Source organism: Manacus vitellinus, unplaced genomic scaffold (assembly GCF_001715985.3).
Source record: "Manacus vitellinus isolate BGI_N305 unplaced genomic scaffold, ASM171598v3 scaffold_79_pilon, whole genome shotgun sequence".
Classification (NCBI taxonomy): domain Eukaryota; kingdom Metazoa; phylum Chordata; class Aves; order Passeriformes; family Pipridae; genus Manacus; species Manacus vitellinus.
Window position 1 is genome coordinate 1,080,550 of NW_021940812.1, and position 24,391 is coordinate 1,104,940.

General features: G+C 40.6%; 1 protein-coding gene across 1 annotated transcript in view; it reads right to left on the minus strand.

Moving 5' to 3' along the window:
* PAXIP1 (PAX interacting protein 1) overlaps positions 1-19,496 on the minus strand; it is a 32,924-nt gene extending 13,428 nt beyond the window's left edge. Inside the window, exons 1-8 of the mRNA XM_018084954.3 lie at positions 19,312-19,496; positions 14,657-14,791; positions 12,678-12,721; positions 9,691-9,754; positions 8,574-8,687; positions 4,921-5,565; positions 1,526-2,246; positions 641-735 (exon numbers count right to left, since the gene is read on the minus strand). Coding sequence (XP_017940443.3) covers positions 641-735; positions 1,526-2,246; positions 4,921-5,565; positions 8,574-8,687; positions 9,691-9,754; positions 12,678-12,721; positions 14,657-14,791; positions 19,312-19,401 — 1,908 coding nt within the window. The 5' untranslated portion in view covers positions 19,402-19,496. The remainder of the gene's footprint in view (positions 1-640; positions 736-1,525; positions 2,247-4,920; positions 5,566-8,573; positions 8,688-9,690; positions 9,755-12,677; positions 12,722-14,656; positions 14,792-19,311) is intronic.
* Between the last annotated feature and the right edge of the window lie 4,895 nt (positions 19,497-24,391).

Consider the following 24,391-nt stretch of genomic DNA (forward strand, 5'->3'; position numbering starts at 1 on the left):
CTATTAAACAATTTTTCATGAACTATTCAATTCTATCTTAGCAATAAACACAAGTGCTGTTAGAAATGTCAACAGCTTACTTGATTATGCAAAATTGTAGGGAAAATTCAACTATAAAATCCATCAGAAGTTTCTGAAGAACATCAAAGTCCTCTTATTTAGGAAAGGATACAATCAGATTTTTCTGAAAAATAGAAGTTGGCAAAAAAATAGAAACACTCTATTCTTCCATCGTATTCACTCAGGTGGATACCTCACAGGCTAAGAAATGCCAAAATTATATGCAAAAAAGAGTCTTTTTATACAATGAAGTTAAAGACAGATAGTGATGCTATATTACATTTGCTGTATTACAGCTGATTAAAAGCATAAATAACTGGGAAATAATTAAGGCTGAAACTTATTTAACTCATGTTCTGACTGAAGACTTAATTTAACCAGGCTGCACACCTAAAGCACTTTTATTACTTTTTCTGGTCAGCAGCAGTTGAAAAATGGATTTTAGGTTGTAACAGAAGAATTACACCAAAGGGTGCCTTAAGAAAAGTGAACAGTGCTGACATACTTCCAGTGATTTCTTTTCAAATTTAGGCACTATGACATTATGTTATAGTTTTTTAAAAATACAGCAGAATCTTACCCGTTTCCAGGTCGCTAACAGCTGTTTGTCAGACATCTGTTCTGGGTAATCAGCAATTGCAAAGACACAGCCCAGTAGGAAATACTCTTCTGGAACTGGAATAGTTTGGCACATAAAAGAACAAACAATTAAATACTTACAAGTCTGAGGAGTTAATCTCAGAACATATTCGCTACACTAAGCTTTTCCTATTACCAGGTTATAAACTTCATTCAATTTTAAAGTGCACTTCCTTGAAAAAAGTAGGATACAACATTTCAAAGCTGAAAGCCTTAAAGGCACAGTTCAGTCCGGGGATTGATTTTGTTCTGGGTGGTTTTTTTCCTGGATGACGGGAGGCTAAAGGGGCAGAAGGAAGGGTCACTAAAAGGAAAACATAAGACAACTTCCTCTTTTACAAAGATTAGTTATGAATAGCCAAAACAATAAAAAAAATTTCAGTTCTACTAGCATGGACAGAACTCAAAGCAATGTGTGACAACTTTCTGATACTGAATCTTCATTATTTACTAGTATTTGCAAAATTTTACCTGTCTTTCCAGTTCTTATTCTGCTGGAAAGCTCCCCCCCTTCCCCTCTTCCAAATGAAAATAAAAACATAAACCAATGACAGTGTGCACAGACTAACACTGTACTGATAGTGCAATTTATGTACTTGTGTATGTATTTGAAAAGAGAACGTTCTCAGCACTCTCATGCTTTTCAGATTGCCGGATCATCCTTAGTTATTATTTAAGTATTAAAAATTAGTAAAACCAATTCTGAGCCATGAATGGCATTTCTTACAATCCCATCCTGCAAACACAGCACTACTTTTTCGACATTCTAGCCCACATCATGTCATTCACCACTTTTTTCCAGGATCAGAAGGCAATAATTACTAACTCTCCACTGCTGGATCGTGCCCAAAAAGCGGTTGCTGCTGCAGTTGTTGCTGTTGCTGCTGGTGGTGTTGTGGCTGCTGGGCTGGAAGCTGATGCTGTAGTGCCTGAGGTGTCTGAGTCAAGTGCTGTGCAGCCTGGTTCTGCATCTGCTGTTGCTGATGCTGTTGGTGCAGTCGCTGTAAGTGCTGCTGCTGCAGTTGCTGCTGCTGATGTTGCAGCTGTTGCTGTTGCAGCTGCTGCTGCTGCAGGTTCTGCTGCTGCAGCTGTTGCAGCTGTTGCTGCTGCTGCTGCAGCTGTTGCAGCTGCTGCTGCAGCACATGCTGCTGCTGGAACTGGAGCTGCTGCGGAGGGCGGTGCAGCTGCTGCTGCGCGTGGAGCGGCTGCTGCGGGAACTGGAGCTGCTGCTGGGAGAACTGGTGCTGCTGATGGACTTGCTGCTGCTGGGGAAACTGGTGAGGCTGCTGCTGCTGGAAAGGCTGCTGGGGGATCTGGGGTTGCTGCTGCTGCTGCTGCTGCTGCTGCTGGAGCTGCATGAGTTGTTGAGGTTGAAGGTGTAAAAGAGGATGGTGCTGTTGCTGCTGTGCTTGATGTGACTGCTGCAATAAATGTGTCTCTGGTGTTAGTTTCACTTGACTAAACAGCACCACATTTGGATGTCCCTGTTGGCTATGATTTACTTGTTGGTCTAAACTTTTTGTAGGTGCTGAAAGTGATTGTAATATCTAGAAAAACAAAGATTAGTTTTGTGACCTTTTGGTTGTCATTCAGTTTTAAAACTATTTAAAGAACTACTGGGAAAATACAATTCCTAAAAGAAATGAACCCTGTGCTTAAATACCTTGTGAACTAAACACAAATCTTTAACTGCTAATAGCAAAATTAAAAGATAGGACTTACACAAAGAAAAGCATTGAGCTGCAAGTGGCTCCTAATAAAAGGCAATGCACATTTTAGCAAAATTTAAGATTCAAACCCATCCCTGTATTATTGACGATTTCTTCAACAGCATTGTGACTCTTAACACTATATGAATACTTACACTAATCAACTGTAATATTAATTTTAAAAACCTGCTAGTCTATTAAGATTTTAGGTCCACAGTCTTATTTTCACTTGAAAATTGCTAATGATGCCTCCATTAATTAGTGCTGTTTTGAACTAATTCAGGAATATATGGCTTTTTAACCAGAATTCAAAAAAACAACAAAAAAACATTGGTCTGCTGAGCACTAATGGTTTCTTGGGAAAGAAAAAGAACCTAACCTATCCATACTTAAGAATAATAGGTTTTAGGTTCATATAGAGTGCTGAAGTAATCTGGAATTTAATTTAATTTTTAGATGTACAACTCACTGTTAAGAGAGAAATCATTTCACACTAAGCAGACAAATTACCAAGTGAATTTTTAAAGAATCAGAAAAGGGAAAATTAGGCAAAGTTCTAATAGATTAGGATGAGTGCTACATATTTATTAAAATATTTTAATATAAACTACCAATTAGAAACGAGAAGGAGCTACAGGAAATTCTAGACTTGCCATTCATAAAGCCTTTTAAATATGAAATCAGCTTTGGTGAATCCTATTTCAACATACACAGTGTCACCTTCAGCAACGTGAGTGTGTGAGAGAGGTATCAAAGCCCATCACTAAAGCACAAAGCAAATTAACTGGATCCTCTCAACGAGATGTCCATCAGCTCTCCACCAGAGGTGGCTCAAGTGTTTTTGCACACAAAATATCTCAGGTGTAATCCAGAGTAATTCTGATGTGGTTGGTACAGCACACACGTACAACCATGATTATGAAGGCACTGCCCATCGTTCATGTCCTGACAGCACCACAGTGTAAACATTCATTAACTAAAAATAACACACGAAATAAAAGAATGTTTCTGTGGCACAGTATGAGGAGCTGTTCTCCACTAAGAGTCCCAGAAGTCAAAATTACAGAAGCTTCAGGACACTTATTTCAAAATAAAGGGATAAAACTTTAAAAAGTATCCTAGGGCTATATTCAGAAAGTAACTTTGTATCTGCAAAACGCCTTATTTTTAGAGATCTTGCCATTCTGCAGAAATCTGAGGTTCAAATAAACCCCTAACTTTTCAAGACTGTGCACTGAGCCTTGCACTCATGCAGGGCACAGAGGACAAAGGAAATTATAGGGCAAAAAGGCAGAACTGGTAATTCCTCCCTCTAGGAAGGAGCTTCACAACTATAAGATGCAAAGCCTTTCTCCAGGTGCTGGAGCCTGCACAGTGACCTCCACAGCAGCCTGATACAGCACTTGCTACAAAGCCCTTGCACACCGGTCCCACTGCTATTCCAACAGACTTTGGGAGAACAGAGTGTAGCCAAACCACCACCAACTGCCCTGAAGCTCTGTAAATATCACTGACACAGAAACACTTGCACAAAGTGTGTTTGACAGCACAGGGACCCCACTGTAGGTCTGATGCTCCACGCTGGTGCTTTTGCTCAGCCTCTACCCAGAAGCAATTTCAGGTACCGAGAAGAGGGAACTAAGATTTAAAATGAAGCCTGTACTTCCACTCCATATTCAGAAATCATATAGACAGCAAAGGACCAACACTTCTGAGGGACTCCACACCCTGTGTTTCAGTACTGGCTGGAAGCCACTGTACTACTCAGGCACCTTTCAAAGTTTTACCATCAGATGAACACGCAAAGAAAAGCACCAATTCAATTACTTAAGTCTCTAACATTTACCAGCACTTATTTTTCTCATGCTCCGTTCCCATACACATCTAAGGATCTCAATGCTGCAAGTGCAGCATGCTCACTTGATTTTTTATTTCCATCTAGAAATAAAGTCAATACAAGAGCTGCAGTTATTTCAATACACAAGTGGCATAAGAAAGTGTAAGTCCGGACTTCTACATCATAATCCTGGCTATACTATATAACAACTTAATGATGCCCAGCAGAACAACAGTCTAGAACTAAACCTACTCTGGGAACAATCCATTTCACAGTTTTACGTGTTTATAGCACAAATAATTCCTTGCACTGACTGAAAAGCTTGAAGGGTATGAAGCCAGGTTTCCCGAACTAGCAAAATAATTCTAAATTAATGCTTTTTTCTTGTTGCTCTTATCAAGAAATCATTACTGAAACTCTAAACCATGCTGTAGTTAAACACAGCTTTACTCTTCCAAACATTTTCTCCAGCTGCATTCTTACTTCTATGAACCTGCTAGGAATGAAGTTACTTATTACGGGGAGGTTACGAATTTGGCCAGAACTCCAGTACTCTGGACTCTTAAGTTTTAACTGTGGGCACTTTAAGAACAAGAAAAGGAAACTGAAGTTCTTGGATACGATAGCTCCTAAGAGAAAGTCCAACAGCTTATAAATGAAAAATCCAACACTTACATGTGCTACATTTGATGGTCTATTAATCTGCTGAATATCAGCACTATTAGTAATGTTCCTTAACGTCCGCACGGCTGGACTCCACGTGGCCATCATTTCCTGGCGGTCAGAACTTTGGGCACCTTGTACCGAAGCCATGAGGTTGCCCCTCATATCTGGAGGCAAAATGTTACCTGGCACTGGTGGGACATTGGCACACAAATTAATTAACCCAGAGTCTTTCCCTTGAGGCAACCTACGCTTTGCTGCAGATGCCTGTGGGACTTCAGCTGGTGTCCAATTCAAATTCCTCTCTTGCTTTTCTGGAGAGGAATCTGAAGAATCATCAAACATCAGTTCCCCTTTTGCCTTGTCAGCAGTAGTAGATTTTGGTGAGAAAACTTGATCACCCAAAGGTGATCCTTCTCGAGAAGATGCTGGGCTTGACAATTTTTCATCAGTACTAGCTTCATTTTGTGAGTCTTGTTCTTCATTTTCTGCTTCTTCCTCCTCTTCTTCCTCCTCCTCTTCTTCCTCTTCGTATATAATCAAACGAGGATGATAAGGAGTCTCTTCTTTTTTACCCTTATCAGTTATAGAATCCAGTACCCAGTCTGGGGTCACAATTTTAATGCTGTCCCGTTTATAAGCACATTCATATTTTTCCTGAGGGGAAAAAAAAAGAAAAAAAAAGATTTTATTTAAAGACAAAAAATCCCAAATTTCTGAGTGCAGGGCTAGAGCATGGAGAGGGAGATCACAAGAGGCTGTCCAAAACCAGAGAATAATCTCTCCCAGATCCAACAGGACACTACACTACTGTGCAGAACCACAAATTCCAAGACATTAAAACAAAATTCTCCACATTTACAGTATAAAGGACGCAGAAGGCACAATTGTAGAAGGTGATGTATTCACTTGTACAACTCTTCCCTAACCAAGTCGCCAAAAGATTTGAAAATAATGAAATTTGGTTCTGAAAAAAATGAAATTTGGTTCTGAAAAATCCTTCAGAACTCCTGCAGCAGTCAATACATCAGCAGTCAATACTAAAATGCAGGTGATTTTAGGTGGACATTATGGTGAGTTTAAATACAGTTTATACTTACATTTTGTCCACTAAAATAAAAGGTAAAAAAAAACAAAAACAAAATGCATCTAGGAAGAAAGTCAGAATTTAATAATAAAGTAGAGACAAATATTTACAAGGTGGTCACTGAAAAAAAATGCATTTCAACAGAAATACAAATCAGAAACCAGTCAGGTATTTCCCATACACCTTCTCAGAAGTTGCAAACTGTAATGTTGCCCTCAACTACAAAGTTACATTCTGTCCTATATTACCTAAAACCATTTCAGTGCAAGGTTACAATGTTGACAAAGTAGAAAATTTTATTCCTCCCTCCTTCCTTCTCATTTCATCATTTGAAGATATGTACAAATCTTACAGAATCAGTGTTGTATTTATTCAAACATCTTTTTGACGGAAACCCCTCAATATATCAAAACAGCAAGGGGAAAAAAAAGGAAAACTTTCTTTAGAAAATTTGAAACTAATTTCAGGATCTAATATTTAGAAGTCGTTGAACTGGGATTTTCTTTGTATGTCAAACAATATAAGTTAACAACAAGCACATTCAAAGGAAATTAATTTAATTTAATGATTCTCTAGAGTTATTTCCTACAATGAAACTGTCATTCAAACCCAATAAAGAGATTAGAGATGAAATCAAGTTTACTTGCCGACACGCGTTTTTTTATTCATTCTTGGTGGTGAGAATTATTAACAATCTTGTTTTATCATCTTGTGTCTGGTCAAAGCAATCATTCAAGTTTTCCTAGTGACAAAACTGTTCTCGTTACAAACTGCTGCAGATTCCCTTGTAGTAGTGAGTCACAGCAGCAGGACTGGAAGGACTTTAATCATCCCATAGAATTGTTCCCATTCAATGATTATGTGAATTAAAATATTTTTATCCTATAGAAAGGAAATGCTAATTCATAATTAGCTAATAGAGACAACTAGGTGTGTGTTGAATATACCCCTCTAAACAGTCCACAGGAGAAAGATCATGTGCTTAAAAAAAAAATCAAAACAACCCACACACACATCCACCACAAAAACCCCAACTCTACAAAGGTTCTCTCATTTTAAAGAAGAAGCAACAATTTCCCATGTCCACACTTTCTCTTCTCCCATTGCCAGCCTATGTTTTATTCTAATACATTTCCCTATGTATGCACACATAAATTTACTGTCATTCTACTAGCCACATATTTTTATCTTATCTTAGATAGTTTACATTAATTCCAAAATATTAAAAGGGTCATTGGTGGGACAATAATATACTCAATTTGTATAGAACAACATGAGGAACTTGACAAAGTTTCACAAGATTTAGGTAAGGAGGTACAGAACCTGATCTTAGAGTTACTCATATTCAAATAACTAAACTGTGTCATACTCCTTCCACTGATTTGAAATTTAAAAAAAAAGAGGATGGAAATGTGCTCATGTTCTTAAAGGACAAAAAGTAAAATACAAAACCCAAAGCTTGCTCTGGGCACCAGATGAACTAAAAGCACTCATGCAATCATTTTTAAGTGAGCTTCAATTTATTTAAAATATTTTCAGTCTCTGAACTAACACACTAAATCAATCACAAGTATATTTGTTCCTCAGGAAGAGGAATACCCGAACAGTTCATGATGTTTCAGTGAACTGTTTACAACCAAAGCATTACTGCCATTGCAGTACAGGAGGCTATTCTGCAGTGCTCAATGCTGCCTTTAGCCAGTTACTTGATCTTCCTGATTCAGTTTCTCCACCTGCATAAAGACAGCAGCATTTGATTTCCTACATGGGAATAAGAAATCAAATGGCAGTATTTAAACTAGAGGAAGCTGTGGACCCCCCAAAGGGTAGAGAGGCCTTACAGAGATTTGGATACACCACAGAGCTGGGCCATCACCAACCACATGAAATTTAGCAAGAGCAACCATCAGATCCTGCACCTGGGATGGCCTAACTGTGGTTTCAGGTACAAAGTGGGGGATAAGAGTCTGGAGAACAGCCCTGCAGAAAGGCATCTGGGGGGTTGGGTTGGTAGTTGAATATGAGTGTGCCCTGGCACGCAAGTGGGACAGCCCTGTCCTGGGTGCATCAAGCACAGCACTGTAGCTGGCTGAGGGAGGCACTGTCCTGCTCTGCCTTGTGCTGGTCAGCACACAACGATAAACACAACAAAAAACCCATTCCTCCTTCTGCTCCCTTTATTCCTTTCTCCCTCTTAACCCTGAAGGGCATTCTATGCAATTTTGCAATTTCGTCCTTCATTTTCTTCACTGATTCCGTATCTACAAATATACAAATCACAAACACTATTGACTATGATATGTCAAAATTAGATTAAGACAAACAGAACAAAGAATAAAATTAAAATTCTTTGTTCAAACAGGAATGGTAGGAAACTGAACAACTTTTGAATTAATCACGCTTAAAGCCATGCAGAAAATAAGTATGCACTGAAGAGCTGCAATGCATAATTGTGCTGAATTTAGTTGTTAATGAACGGTCTTAAGAATTCTAACTTCAGGGAGCTGGAAAATTTCTGATTATTCAAAAGCAAATGAGAGCTACAACAAGAAGAACCGTACATGTAATAAACTCTTACCCCCTTTGGCTCAGGCACAATCAAATGAGTACACTTCTTATTGAGGCTCAGCTGGCAATTCCCTCCATAAAAAGTAACCAAAGCCCACAGAGTACTTCGGTCTTCAGACGAAACCTAAAAGGAAGGTAAAAAAGCCTTTTAGTTCTACACACCCAGCTGTCTTCAGCTGGAAGAATTTTACTATAATACGTGACACACCATTTACAAGTCTGGCTAATGTATTACCTATAACTTTTAAATACCGAATTAGTATAGAAGTTACAGAGAAAAACGGTGACAAAGACACACAACAAGAAAAAAACCTCTAAATAATAATTCTTAACCCACGCAGAGAAAATAAAAACACTCTTCACTCCTGTAAAACTCAACACTAGTGTATCACCCTCCACTAGAGAAAAAAAGTTAGTGATCAAGCAAACTGGCGTTATTTAGCTTGGACAATCTGTATAAAATCATTAAACAGAATTTTAACAAGCAGACCAAATTAACAGCCTGTGTAAAGAACCAAAGTGTTTATTTCTTACAATTTATGTCACAGCAATGTCCCCCTCCCATGCCAAGAAAGCCACATGCATTGAAGCCATTACCAATGAGAGTCAGTGACAGTATTACAGTAATAACTGGTTAAAAAGTCTAAAGCACACACACACATCTATTCCATTAGCACCTGGCCCTGATCCTGTGTCTGCACTCACTCTGGTGACAGATCTACAGAGCTGCCTATGAACACAAGCCATGGAAGCACCACCCTTCCACTTGTTTTACTCACTAGAACCTCTGTTAAGTTTTCAGTGCATTAGTAGCAAAACATGTTGACTGAATATTGTATTAGTGCAGAAACAGAAAATGCAGAATAGGAGCAAAGACTTTGTAATCCAGTGTACTCTGCATTTGAGAATCATCATACAGCTGAATAGAAGATAAATTACTGACTGAATGTTCAGTTTGAATTGTTCATGGTCTCATTTTCAGTGAAAAACTGTCAGGTGATAATTCACCTAACATACAGAAAAAAAGTCACAGTACAACAGAAAAACTGGTATCCTTCCTCAAAAAAAACAAAGCATCACAAATACACTGTACAGTGGAGTAGACTAATATATGGTTCACTTCTTACCTGAGAGAGACAAGCAGTGACTCCAAAAAAGATCTGACATGATTCTGGAGAAAAGCCATTTACACTGGAAAGCAGATGTCAAGGATGCAAAATAATTAAATGAGAGCTTCCTGAAGGACACTAGAAGGACATTAAACAGTGAGCATTGTACTTCTCAGATACTATCAATTATTTGACCATTTAAAAACTTTTATCTTTAAAAGTATGTTGTCTGTTTCCATTGTGTCACAAGTACACATTGAGATTTTTTAAATGAAATAAAATTATTTTCCCCATGATGTTGACAGATGTACCAACATTTAAGTTTTGAGACCCGAAGTCTGAGAGTCTAGTCAAAGCCCAGAGCACTTTAAAACTTAACAGATTACTGCTATTACCCAGAATATTCCAAGAAGTTCAAATCTGATGAACATCCTGAATTTCACTGTGTTGCTCTGCATCTCATCTAAGGTGGAAATTCAGCACTGCATCTTCCAAAACTGTACATTTGTCTGCTCCCTGTCTTAATATCTACTGCTAACACACAAGGCAGGAACAGTTGGTATTTAACTTTAGGGAGGTCCGTGAGTTTGCCTGCAGCTTGCACTTTCTAAACAACAGGAGTGAAACAGTTACAAGCAGCAGAGCAATAAAAAAATAAAAGAGGGTATGCAGGAAAACTCACTTTTTCCCCTGCCATCAACACAAGTTCAGAAGTGCTCTGACCCTCTTTTATCTGTACAAGACCATGGAAAAACAAACCTTCCTCTTTTTTACTTTTGCTGCGAAAAAAGTCCCAGCCCTCTTTATGGCATTACAGCCAAGGTTTTCACACATGAAACTCCTTATCCTTCTTCACCAAGTCTGCTTCCAGCTTCATTTTACTGCTACTTCCCCTCAACTGCAGGTTAGTCAGATTTTGCAGATGTCAGATAGCAGGACACAGGAGAACACTCTGCCTTCTGAAGTTCCCCCTGGTGAAAACAACTTTCACTAAGAAACAGGCAAAATTACTATGCTTTTATATTGTATTAAATATTTCTAAATTAAACTTCACCTTTAAAAACTGACAAGCAAATGTCCATCAAGTACCAGAAGTGGAAAGCCAAGGTAAAATCCCTAACATTGTTACATCCATTTGTCTCACTGACTCAAGGTGTTTCTAGGACTTTTTTCTTCAGAAATTCAAAGACCACTTTGAGCATTACATCTCCAAATTAAAACGTAAACAAGAGACAAAACTGCAGAACCTCAAACTTCTGCCTAAACTGGGTCCAAAACCAGTCAACTGGAAAAACTAAGCTATTCCTATTAACTGCTCTATTTTTTTCATTATGGTAGTACCTAAATCCCTAATGAAAGGCCGGATGTCACCGCACTCGAAGTCATAAAGTGCCTGACACAGAACAAAACAAAGTTAAGACTTAACAACCCCTTTTAGTGAGCACAATAAGGTTCAGAATAAAATCTAAACCCACCGTGTTCTAAGAACATGAAGTGCTAGAAAAGAGAAAGTCAAAGGTCCAAGGAACACATTTATTGCTGGCAGGTGGACAAAACTTCCTTCCTCCATGCAACTCAAGAACATGACACTACTGAGACCTGGTCTTTTCATTTGGTCATTCCCTTATACCCACAATAAAGACTTCCTGAGCAATAGCCATTGAGGGCTACATTCCCACATTTATTGCTACAATTTAGTTATGGACTGCGTCACTCTGTTGTTTTATCTGTTTATTTCTCTTCTGGGTATATCTAATAACGTCAGCTCTTAGAATACCCTTTTAAAAACCCTATTTTCAGATGGAAGACAAATTTTCTAATAGTGCAATTTCTCCATGGGAAAGAACAACATCAATAATGAAATGTTAGGTTACTTAAGCCTGAAAATGTAGCTAATTCCAAGCTATTTTTTGTCCCAGTCCAAAGGAACTGGGAGAGAAGGTTTACAGATATGTGACATTAACTACTGTACTCTCCCATCCTGATGACGACAGGACAACAAACACATTTATTATGTCCAGACACAAAAGACAAAAATCACTAGCCTAGATCACACCACAGAGACAGAGATGCCAAGTCACACACCTTAAAATACCAGATGTAAAACAGAAATTCCGAGCCACTGAAGCATATAAAGACCTGAATTCCCAATATGGACACCTGGATTTTCGCATCCATCACCTTTTGTTTTCCATTACAGACACAACTACCTGTTACCTCATTCCAAAATGAGATCTCATGCCTGACAACACTCCTTTCTAGTCCTGGCACTGTTTGTTGCCATCACTTGCTTGTATCTGTACTAAAATGCAGTGCTCTGTTTAAGCTTGTCCACATACAGAATATTTATCCTGAATGGCCTGAGAAAAAGATGTGCAATTTTTTTTTTCTATAAAAATAGCCATTGTCACCATTCCTGTAATTCCAAGAAAAGAACTGCCAGGAACATAAACAAAGATGGACAGTAATAACTGACAAGAAGAGGAAGGAATGAGCCATCCATATGCAAAATACAGGCTCCAAACAAGTTAAAAAACAGAGACCTAGCCAAACACGAACAAGGGTCTACCAAAGCCAAGGACAGACTATCCCAAAAATGTGAATAATAACACTATCTGTTTATAAAGTGTTGTTTATAATACAGTATTAGGAGTTATTCCATATTTATTCATTATTTAACTTTGCTAAAAAAGGTGGAATAGGCCATTCTACTCTGAGCCATCCTTCCTCCCTTTAGTGCACTCCACAGTGGTTTTCCTGGCACCTCAGGTAAATAATGTATCACCTGCCAGTTAAAATGTTTTGAGTCTATTTGATAATGGCTTTCCTGCAAGTGCCTATGAAGCACAAAATAGCCACAGGGACAGGAAAACTGCAGGCAAAACACATCCTATCATTTTAAAAATTTAAGCCGTACCTACTTGAAACAATGTTTAATCCCTTGATGGCATCTATTTTAACATGTTTCCTATAGAATTAATTTAATTTTGAACTTAAAAGGATACGGCAGGAGAGCTCCACAGCGAACAGACAAAATCACCCAGGAAGGCTGCAAAAACAAAAACAAAAACCACAAGATGTTAAAAACCTTGGTCTACATGTACGAAATACAAATTACCTTCCAAGTTCACACTACACTAGTTTCAATATGTAACATTCAGCTGGAAGTCTAAGTGTTTCACAGACATTGTAGTTAGTCTGCAAAAAAAGGCTGTTCTCATTTATTTGTAAGAGTTCAGGTAAAGACAGCTCAAAGGTTGAGCAGCAATATGGGAGCAAGACCCCCTTCTCTTGTGCCATTTACAGTATTTATTCATCCTCTCCCTTTTTTTTTTTTTCAGTTCTCCCCACCCTTAAGAAAAAATAATTAAAAAAAACCCTATGTATAAACCCCTGTCTTACTCTCATCACCGAGGAGTCAGGAACCATAACCTTGTACAGAAGGTTTCTGAAGACAGAGCAGTGCTGGTGGTGAGCAAAGTGATGGCCCCTACCTGACAGCATTCTGGGACAGAAGGGCTCAAAGGGACACAGGGAGGTGGCAGAGAATGGAGGAGATGTAGGACAGTGGTCCCAGTGCAGCAGACAAGGAAGAGTGGGCAAAGAGTGGCGTCACATTCTGAATGAAATTACTCTTTCTCAAAAGACAAGTAAAAAAATATACTGTGGCAACTACGTTTATGGTGTCGCAGTTCTTGCTGTTCTCTTTCCCTTATAAGGCAGCATACAAAAAAATGAGCCAAAAACATTTCATTCTTAACTCCTCAATCCTCAAGAATTTCTCTTCCTTATTCCCTATAACCAGCTACTTTTGCCTCTGGCTTCCATTCCTTTAACACTTAGTCTAATCTTCTTGATTACAGATCATGCTGTGATGTTTTCAGGTCAAACTAAGTGACATTAGTGACAGACTTGCTCTCATTTGGCAAATGAGTTAGCAGTTAGCAGCAGTTCTGAAGAAAATTGAATTATTTCAGTAAATGGCATTAGAAAGCAGGAAGTGCTCTTACAACACCAATGTCCTTCCTTCACATAACAGCAGCAGCAAATCTTCTTGTTTGTAAGGCTAAAACTACGCCAAAAAACACTTCAGAAAAAGGAACTAAACATTAATCAGCAGGCCCACTACAACCATAAGGTCTCCAGCCAAGCACCTTGCATTTTTCAGAATTAATTCATAGTTCTAAACTCTCAGGTGAATTCTCATGACATAACCTATCAAAATTCTCTACTGTCACCTGTAACCCTGCTGAAAAAAATAACCCAAAATCATGTACCCAAAGGTATTAGCAGTGAAATTCTAGTGTTATTCCTTCTAAGCTCTCCCATGACTTCCACAGTGACAAGTTCACATTTTCGAACATGAAGCCCAGAATTTTTCACTGGAAAAATTCCCCAGTATTAAAAGGTAGTAACAAACTACTGGTAATTCCAGTGTGAGGAAGAAAGAAAAAAAAAAACAAACACCCTTTAAAAACTAAAATTAAGAGGGAAAAATCTATTTTTCCACAAATTCCTGTAGTTTAAAATTAGCATAGTACACATATGCAGAATCAACAGAATCATTTTTCACCATGTCAATTATATGTGTTTGAAAAAATCCCTCAGCAATCTACTACTTATTCTAAAATGAGGTTTTCCATTGCCAGAAGCTTGTAAGAACCTCCCCATCAGAAACATTTCTAAAGTACAGCCAATAGGACACCATCCCACAGATGACTGAAGGAAGAATCTGGGGAAAAAAACAAAAACAAACAAAGCAGAAAACCAAAAAATACCCAAACTGACAGATACAGAGGAACAACAGAAAGGAAAGAACAGAATTGTAGTAGAAGTCTATCAGTCAGGATAAAAGTTTGTGCAACAAGAATAGAAGATTTTTGAATGTATGTTTCATTTGGTCATCATCCAAACATGAATATTTTGTTATAACAATGGAGTACCCACGTCAGTACTGTGACAGTATCATGGATAAGTCGTTCACCTTTACCACAGGGAGATCAAAAACTTCACGAGATTCTCCAACCTCTGGATTGTCCCCATCTTCTGAAATAATATGTGAAGCCAGCGCATTGTAAGAAACTTCCTTCGCTTTCCCAGCTTTCAGAAGTTGAATAACCTAAACCCAAAAGAGAACAGGGAGAAGTCAACAATTTTAGCACGTTTTATTTGAGAAAAACATCACTGCAAGAAGACACTAACACTGGAGGAATGACTATGACCTTCTCTCTCAGTTGTCCTCCTGTAGGTGGCCAGCACTCTTTCAGAAGTTCAGAAGTTAAATGGGAATGCATCCCATTTAAAACCTGATTGCCAAAGGTTTACATCTCTGCATATTTTCATCATTCAATTTGAAGATCTACTTTCCAGAATAATTCAGGCTTTGGTAGAAATCTGGAAAATGTCAATACTTTTCCAAAACATATATTCCTGAAAAACATCTGAAAACAATTTTCTCTCAGGCAAGGTACGAAAACTCTTCTTCACAATGGTTGCTCTGGAAGTGTTTGAATATTCTTTAAAATAAGAGGTTGAATTTTAAGGACTAAGTGATTAAGAGAAATACAAAAAATCCCCCAAAACACTAGAAAACCAAACAAGTAGAACAAATGCCCCCTAAGTTACTACCACAAAGAGCTGGAATGGATGTGTCTCACTCCACTGCTCTGTCCTCAGAAAATGCAGAACACCTCATAACTAACAGAGCACATCTCACTCCCAGTTTTGCAAGGCCCACACAGCAGATGCTGGTTTAAGAGTTCAGCACACTCTCAGCTCTGTTGTAGAGATCTGTGTGATGAATCCCACCCTGCCCCCCAAAAACCAGACTTTCATTTCAACAAAAGTAACAGAGAAGGTAGTGGGGAGTAGCGGGGAGGAAGATAAAAATGTTTTAAAATGTTACAGTCTAGAGTTCAAAAGCTAAAAATGAAAATTAAGATTATTGTTTCATTTTCCTCTTATTATTCAGAAATAATGATTTAGCAGGACAAAACTGGTTTGATGCTTATCCTCCAAAAGCTGCCAGGGGATGCCAGGATGCCTATCCCTGAAAACCTGCTGGGGACATTCCCTTTGTAACAGGATGCTCTCCTCACAACAGTGAACAGCAGAGAGCAAGGCACTGCATTCATCAAACAAAATATTAATTAATTGGTCCTTAAGCAATTACTCCCTACCCTATAAACTCACCAGGACAGAAAAGCACTGAAAAAGAGACTCTCTCAAAACGTGGCATCAGGATGTTTTATAAAGCATCTGTGCTAAGCAGAAAAACAAAGATGGAAAAATCACTGCTCCAGAAGGAGACAATTTCAGCATTTCCTGACTGAAGTATCTGACTTTAAAATTCCACTACAGAAAAAAAATCAACTTGTTCTGAAGTGGATGAATATGTGATATTATCAAATTACAAAATAAATACTCTAAAATAACCAAGAAAATTGATCGTGAGCTTGCTGTTCTTGCCACCACAGCCTGGAAGAGGAGACAATGTTTCCATTTTACACATCAATCTCCTAAATCAGGAGACACTTTCCTGCATGAAATCCAGTTATCCACAAGGTAACACGGGACACTATCATTCCAATAAATAAAAATAAAGCCCTTTTGAAAATAGTAGGTATTTAAGAACAGCCCCAGCACATGAGCTCTTTGTCTCACACAGCTCTCCTTGGGTTACAATCCCATTCGACTGTTTATTTAGGGGAAGGCTAAAACCAGGAGTAAACATCATGAAAACTGAGTGCCCAAATCTGACAGTGTCAGAAAGAAGCTGCAACTAATGTGCTGAAAGTATGAACGTTTTTGTATCAAAACCATGTTGCATTAAAGAGCTCATGCAAAGAGTCTGCTTATGACAAAAGTTACACCAGTTTCAGGTACAAAATTTAAACACGACAACCATGACAGAAATAATCATAGGATTATTTCATAAAAAGGAATTTTTCTAATTCAGCTCACGTCAACTTCAACTCTCCTCTCAGAACAAGTGACTTCTTCAGATTAAGTAGTTCCTGGACTGGAAAGTTATGCTGGCACAATTAAAGAACTTCACTTATACTTGTATCAACCATATACTTGTAACCAGAAAACAAAATGCTGAAAAGCCCTAATATGAACATTGTAAAATCCTGTACTTTAGGTCTTAGTTTACACCCACTAAATGAAATTTTATTTTACTGGGGGGTATATAAATTTTATCTTATCCTCTCCCACTAAAATCTGTGTTGGATGAAACAGGAATTGTTCAAAACTAAAAAGTAAGACAATGGGCATAAAAAATAAACAGAGCGAGAGATAACCAGAACCCAAATATCCTGTTCAAAGTCCTTGTGCTGCACTGCATTGCTTCTATCTCTTTCTGAATCAAATACTGATTTTAACTGCTGTTCCCAAAACATGATGGTTTGAGTTTATATCTTTTAGGAAAGCAGGAAAAGCACTTATTAAAAAAAAACAGAATAGCAGCTGACATCTACTCATCACCCCTGGTGAGGTGTGAGCAGCAAAGTGCACATCCCAGTGGAATGGATTTAAAGTTGAGAGCCAGCAGCCCTACTTCTCCCTCATTTGACAAAGAACATCCAGGCACAATTCCAGACTTTTGTTTCCCTTACAATTTACGCTGCATATGCCTTAATAGGCAGTGGGGATGCAGTTATTCAACTGAATAAATTTTTTTTGTCTTAATCTTGTATTTGTTTTGATTACCGTGTTCTACCGTGCTTTACTTGCACTAAACCTGTTTTAATATTTATTAAGGTAACTGGTTTTCCGTGAAACCGTTTGGAAATTTAAGATGATCAAAGTGTACTCCTCCCCAAAAGATGAAGGAGTAAACTTCTATTCAAAATCAAGCTGGCATCTGCTTTTATATGAAGAAGTAAAAAGCGCTAAATATATTTGTAATTTTACATCAGTAATGGGGCAAATTTCACTCTAAGAACTGTTTGATTTAGAATTTCTGTCTCAGCTCAAAACACACCCAGTAAATGCTCCTCTTGTTCAGGTGTCCCCAGGGTACCACAGGGGTGTCCTGGTCTCTTCTGGGACAGAGTTAATTTCCTCTCAGTAGCTGGTACAGTGCTGTGTTTTGGATTCAGAATAGGAATCATGTTGGTAACACACTGATGTTTTGGGTTTTGCCAGGTCGAGTTCATCCCAAGTTTTTTTGTGTCTCATGCTCTGCTGGTGAAGAGGTAAAAAAAAGAATCTGGGAGGGAATGTGGCTGGGACACGTGACCTGAACTGGCCAAAGGGAAATTCCACACCACAGAACATCATTCCCAGTATATAAGCTGAGGGAGTTACCTGGAAGAGGCCGATCTGGGTTCAAGAAGGGGGGTCTGGCATCAGTCAGCGAGTGGTGAACAATTGTATTGTGAATCACTTGGTTTTTATCCTTTCCCTTTTTATTAGCATTATTATTTACTATTACCATTATATCTTACCTTGTTTTCAATTATTAATCTGTCCTTATCTCAATCTACAAGTTTTACTTTTGATTCTCCTCCCCATTCCACTGGGTAGGGCTGGGGGGTGAGCAAGCAACTGCGTGGAGCTTAGTTGGCAGCTGGGCTGAAACCAGGACACAAGCTCCCCACAAGAGCCGTATTTCTTTTATCATAATAGGAATAAAAACCATGTCAATCTGTCAGTGCCAGTGTCTCCAGGTCACTTACAGGCCTACGAGGCTCACTGAGTACCAGCGCACGAGGCTAAAGGAACCCAACGCTGAACTAAGACTTTACTGCAGCAAATACCAGAGGAGCAAAGACTCCAACTTCAGTGGGAAGTGCATGCAGTAACCTGCTTGCACGGAGCTGCTGTCCTAAAGCGCGATACGGTTCGCTTCAAGCACCTGTCTAATTGGACACGGCACAGAAACTTTGTTTAAACCACCTTCGCACAGCAGGACCGGGTGTTATTCACTGCAAGGCCACCTGCACCACCCAGGGCAGGGGCAGAAGGCTGGACGGGCACTGGGCAGCCCCTTCTGCTCCTCATCCCCCGGGGAGCCGGGCAGGAGCTCAGAGACGCGCCTGATCCCCACCAGCACCACCCCGGGCGGTCCTGGGGCGGCACCGGGGGCCGCGCCGAGGCGGGAAGGTCCGTGTGGGAGGGAAGAGCCGGTCTGGCCCCCCGCGCAGAGCCCTCCCCACGGCCTATCCCCGTGTCCCTGCGCCGTCCCGACGGCGGGCGCAGGGAGGGGCTGTGCCCCCGGGGCGCCTCGGAGGAGCGGCGGGCACTGCCCTCGCTGCCCGCCCGGCCCGGCCCGGCACAGGAAGTCCCTCCGCCCGCTCCTCCTCCGCTCAGGCGGCGGCGGTGGGGCCTGCGCGGCGGGGCCGCGGCTCCCATGGCGGCGGCGGCGCGCTTCCCGCGGGCACGGCCGGGACCGGAATCGGGAATCCGGGCCGGGATCGGGATCGAGACCGGCCGCTCCCCCCGCGCCCTCCCTCATGGCCCCTCACGCACGGCGACCCCCCCTCGACTCCCGCCCTTTCCCCGTGAGGCGGCGCGCGAAGCCTCGAGCCCGCGCCGTGGCAGGCGGACGCTCCCACAGTGCCCCCCCATCGGGGGGGGGGCTGGGGCGGTCTGAAAGAGAAGGCGGGCATGATCCGAGGGGTGACCCGGTACCTTGGGGTCGATGTCTCCCACCACGAAGAACTTGACATCTTTGAACATCTCCTCTGGGACTTTCAGCTCCTCCTCGTCGTCCGCCAACATTGTCCCGGACGGCAGCACGGGCGTTCCCCCGCCGCTCCCCGCTGATCCCCCGCGCTCACTGTGGAGAAGCCGCCGGGGCCCGGGTCTTCCTGTCCCCTCCCCCCGCGAGCCGCCGAACCGCGCGAAGCAAGGCGCGCGCTGGCGGGCACAACCATTCCCCGCCGGGACGACAGGGGGGTTGGAAGGGAGAGGGGAGCGGCCGCCAGCACGAAGCGGCCTCCTCCGCCCGATCAGCCACCAACGCTGCCGCAGGGCAAAGCCCGCTCTGATTGCCACGGGCTCTATCCCCCTGCCTACTCTCTCCTCTCTCCGCAACCGGGTCGGGAAGCGCATCCAGGCCCCGGCGCTCCCCCCGCGCGGAGTGCAATGACTCGCCGCGAAACGGACAGAGGCGGGCAGCGGGATACCCCGGCCCGCCCATTGGGCGAGCAAGCGCGGGCGGGGGGGAGGGGAGCGCGCGCTCTCCGGCCCCGCCGCTCAAGGGCGCACCCCAGGCCCCGCCCCGTCAGGCCCCCGCCCCCTCCATCACCACTAGACGCGCCCGTCTCGCTCACCCGTCGTTCGCCGTGAGGGGACGGGGGTAGATAGAACGCGGCGGTCGGCGTTGTGATGCGTGTTCCAGCACCGAGCTCACTAGTGAACACACTGCCTGCTCCCGAAATCACGGGATAGAGTCATTCAGGTTGGAAAAGACCTATAAGGTCACCGAGTCCAACCGAAATCAGAAATTTTTCCCTCACAAGCTGACTCAGAGCATCCTTCTACGTTCACAGTGAACCATCCACGCCTAGAGGGGGATGTGTCTTACCTAACTTTAAGATAACAGAAAACAGAAATCATCACTTTATATCAGTTATAGAAATGATCACTTTCACAGCCTGATTCATCTGGCATATTTTAAACATCCCTGCATTGACAGGGGTGTTTATAATACAAAATAAACATAATATAAAATATGATATTATATGTTAATTTATAATAATATATTATTTTATATAATATTATTCCAGTAATATATATTATATATTATTTAAATATTGCTCCCATACTTAAGTATGATGTTACGAGGTGACACTGAAAGGCTTATTGAAATAAAAATACAGGACACCTATTGTTTGCCTCCTGCCTGCAAGGCCTGTCTCACTTTCCCAGGAACAAACTGGATTTCTTTAACTTGTGTTATTCTTCAAACTATGGCAGAAACCATTAATCGGTTTACAATTAATTTATTTACTTTTACTGGATATAATTTTACTGGATAAAGTTATGTATCCAGTTTTATTTATCAAATTTCACTGGATAAAGTTATTTATCCAGTGTTCAGGGGGGAGTTGTAGGGAAATGTATAGTATACAAGTTCTTAGCTTCCTTCTCACCCTTTTTCAAGGAAGGTGCTTCAACCACCTTTCTCCTGCTCTTCTGGATCTCCACATAACGTCTTCCCCTTTCTACTCCAGCTATATAAAAAATACCCAACCTATCACCTGTTTTTCCCCTGTTCCAGAGAGGAATCTTACCCTTTGATTGCAGGTTTTACTGTTTCGCCCACCCTCCCAATTACAATCTACTTTCTTAAGTTAAAATCAAAGTAAAAAGTCCTTAACATTTTATATGATAGCGCTTTTTTTTTTTTTTGGTAGTGCAGGAAAAGAAGTAGAGATAACCATCTGCTTTTAAATCCATTTTTCCTTTTCATCCAATAATTCATACTCTCATTTCACTTTTTATCTTTTCTAATAACCCTTGTTTAGAGTAATTTTCTTCTGTCTCATGTATTTCCTGGACTGTCCTTGAAAAACACTTCTCTGAGCCTTCCTTTCCTTTATAGCCACTCTCCAGGCCCCTAAGTCCAGCCTTTGCTTTCTTAGTTCCATAATTTTCACTCTTTCCCACTCCATTTTTGATCCGTTTTGACTTCTTCACACTAAATTAGAACTATTTTGACCTAAATCTTCATTCGCCTGCAGCGATATATTTTTCTTATTCTTCTTGATCTATTAGATATCATTTACACCATTGCTTCCCAAGTTTCCCTTCCTGTTGGATTTCATTCCCTCTGTAATCATCTGCATCCTCCAGCACTGGTAGTTTTCACCTCTTTTCTTTGATAAATATCGCTGTCTCTCAGGTTTCTGTTCCACATTTTTCTCTGAGTTCTTTTCATGTCATTCATTACTTGGCTTCATCTTTCTCAATGTGATTGCTAAATTGCCCCTTCTCACAGGAATTACTTTCCTTGTATCTGATCCCATAAACTGTCACATATTCCCACTCCACACAAAGAAAACCAAAGTTTTGCCCTCCAAGGGGTTTGTCCTCCTAATTTTCCTCCTCAGACTATTTTCTGTGTTACTGTAATGAGTTCTCCTGGCTTTCCTATCCTTTAGATTTTTCGTAGTCACATCATTTTTGGTTCTTCACACAACTCTAAGATTACAAGTATGTCAAATCAGGCGTTATGCTAATACTGACAAAGAGCATAATGCAAACGACCAGCACACATTCTGCACAATAATGCCCCTTCCCAAACCTTCAGATGGAGTTTGTGTGCTATTGCAGCAACAGGTGGGACAACCTTGGATCTTCCATTTGTTCAGCTAGTCAAATCAGAAGAATATGAGATGAACTTGATATTTTAAATCACAAGTTTGAAAATTCTCTAGCAATACAAGTCAGATTATGGTGGTAATGTGTGTATGTCATGTATATGTGTGTGTGCCAGCTGAGAATACAAGTACAGCCTCACTTACTGGTTCGACCTGGAGACATGGAGCAGCCTCACCTCAGTCCTGTGGGATTCAGGACAATATGTTTTCTTCCAGTTATTCATTCTTCCCCTTCACTGTGTTTCAGATAGCTTTGCAGCCTGTCCCTGTCACATCACTGGACCTGTGCCCACCTTGTCACATGGGATGCTCAGTCACATGGTGACACATTCCTGTGTTGAGCCAAGCCACTGTTGGCAGGTCTGGTCACAGCACACAGGGATGAGACTAACCAAAAGGAACTTAACTCTTGCAAAAAAAGGTTCTGAGAACGCAGCAGAACCTTAGTCTCCCCAAGAAACATCCATGAACAGACTCTTACTTTACATAAAGCTTCTGCTCTGATGCAGCCTCAGGGTAATTGCCATGGGAGCAACCACGGGCAAGGGTCAATTATGCCTTAATACTTTTATTTCTGAGTTTAGTTATTCTGGTGAATAGACTGAACAGAGATGGTGCACATCACCATGGTCCACAATGATCTTTATAGCACATTATCTGTGCTATAAACACAACAAGCACGGTGCCTAATTTAACTAAGAGAGCTCCGTACACAGAACTTTATGACCATGTTTCCAGAAAAACTGTAAAGTGATCTAAAGTTTGTAATGGGTGTTGCTTTCATGTAGTGAAAGCCCACTGAGCTGGCAAGATTTGTGCAGGCAATTACTCTTTGCTTACATAAATGCCTTATTTGTGTGTACAAATGATTATATGAAAAATTCATACGCACCTACAATATCATATTTAGGCATAATTGCTTGTGAAAAAACAACAGCTTGATTTTTTTTTCTCGCAGTTAATTAAATTCAGAGCTTAGATTAAATTGTATATTTGTTTAACTCCAGTGAGCAGAAGGCTTTCCAAGTCCTTTGTTAATAATACATACTTGTTTGGTAGCAGCTGGCTCTCTAGATGTTACTTTTCCAATAAAATATATCTTCGCAAAGTACCCAGTGTTTTACAGAAAGATGTGTTAGTTTCAGTGTGCCTGGAAAGTTGTTGAGAATCCCAGAAGGCTTGCTGCCTGCATTATCACCATTCCCATTTCTTAAAATGAACAAGAATCTGTTTTTTTAATCTGAATCAAAATGTGCAAAACAGGTACACAGAGGGCTCTGCTTTGGCTTGAGCTGTCTATGCATTTTTCCTCTTTCCTTCAGTGGGACTGCTTGCAATGGCAAATATGATTTATAATTAAAAACTTTCTTTTTATCTGCACAGCAACACTGAATCCTAAAAGGCTCCCTTGGAACTGATGGTTTCATTTTCCATTCTCTTCTAGTTCCAGAACTGCGCTGAGAATCCCTTGTCATTTGCTTGACAGTTTTCTTTTTTAATATAATAGTTTATTTTATTTATTTCTTTTTTTTTTGCAAGTGCCAAGTAGGAAGTTATACCTTTACTATAATTGTGCATAAATGAGTAGGGGAGGAGAATGGTCTCATTAGCACATTTTAGAGTAAGGGCAATTTTTATCAGAAGTGAGGCATAGTGTTAAAGGAGGTATACTCCTTTGTATTACCTGCTAAGGAATGTCTCTGGCATATCAGCCCACAGGGAAAGGTGAATGAGATGTTGTGTGTCACACTGGAAGGATAAAAAACAGCTCCAAGTTGCAGCTGGGTGTGCCTTTATCAAAATAGAGTTAGTGGGGAAGTACACAGAGTAATTGCATCAGTTACCCTTGGCTGAAACCATTGCTGCTCCAAGACCTTCTCCAACAAGTGTGACATGGAATGACATCATTACAGGTCTTGCTTGAAGTAGATCTACTGGGAGGGCTGCACTGGAAACTGCTAAAGGAATTAAAGATGCAGACTGATGCAGGACTCGTCAAAACTGCCGAGTTTCCACACATACAGGTGAAAGGAGCTGCCAGTAGGGATGGGGAAAGCAGGAGGGACCCTCAGTCAATCCTCCTCCTTTAAAATTTCTACAGATAACTTTCTCAATACCTTGTTCTAGTATTGTAAAAACTCCTTATTAGTAGTATTAGAAGTCTTTCTTAATATCATGGAATGGTTTGGGTTGGAAGGGACATGAAAGATCATCTAGTTCCAACGCCCAAATATCTGATCTATATCTTCTGTTCTGTAAATGAGACCGATTCTTTCTTTCTATCTTTCCCTCAGACTACCAATAACCATTTCCATATAAATTACATACATACCTACCTACCTATACATATATAACATTATAATACTTTCTTAATGAGTTCTGGA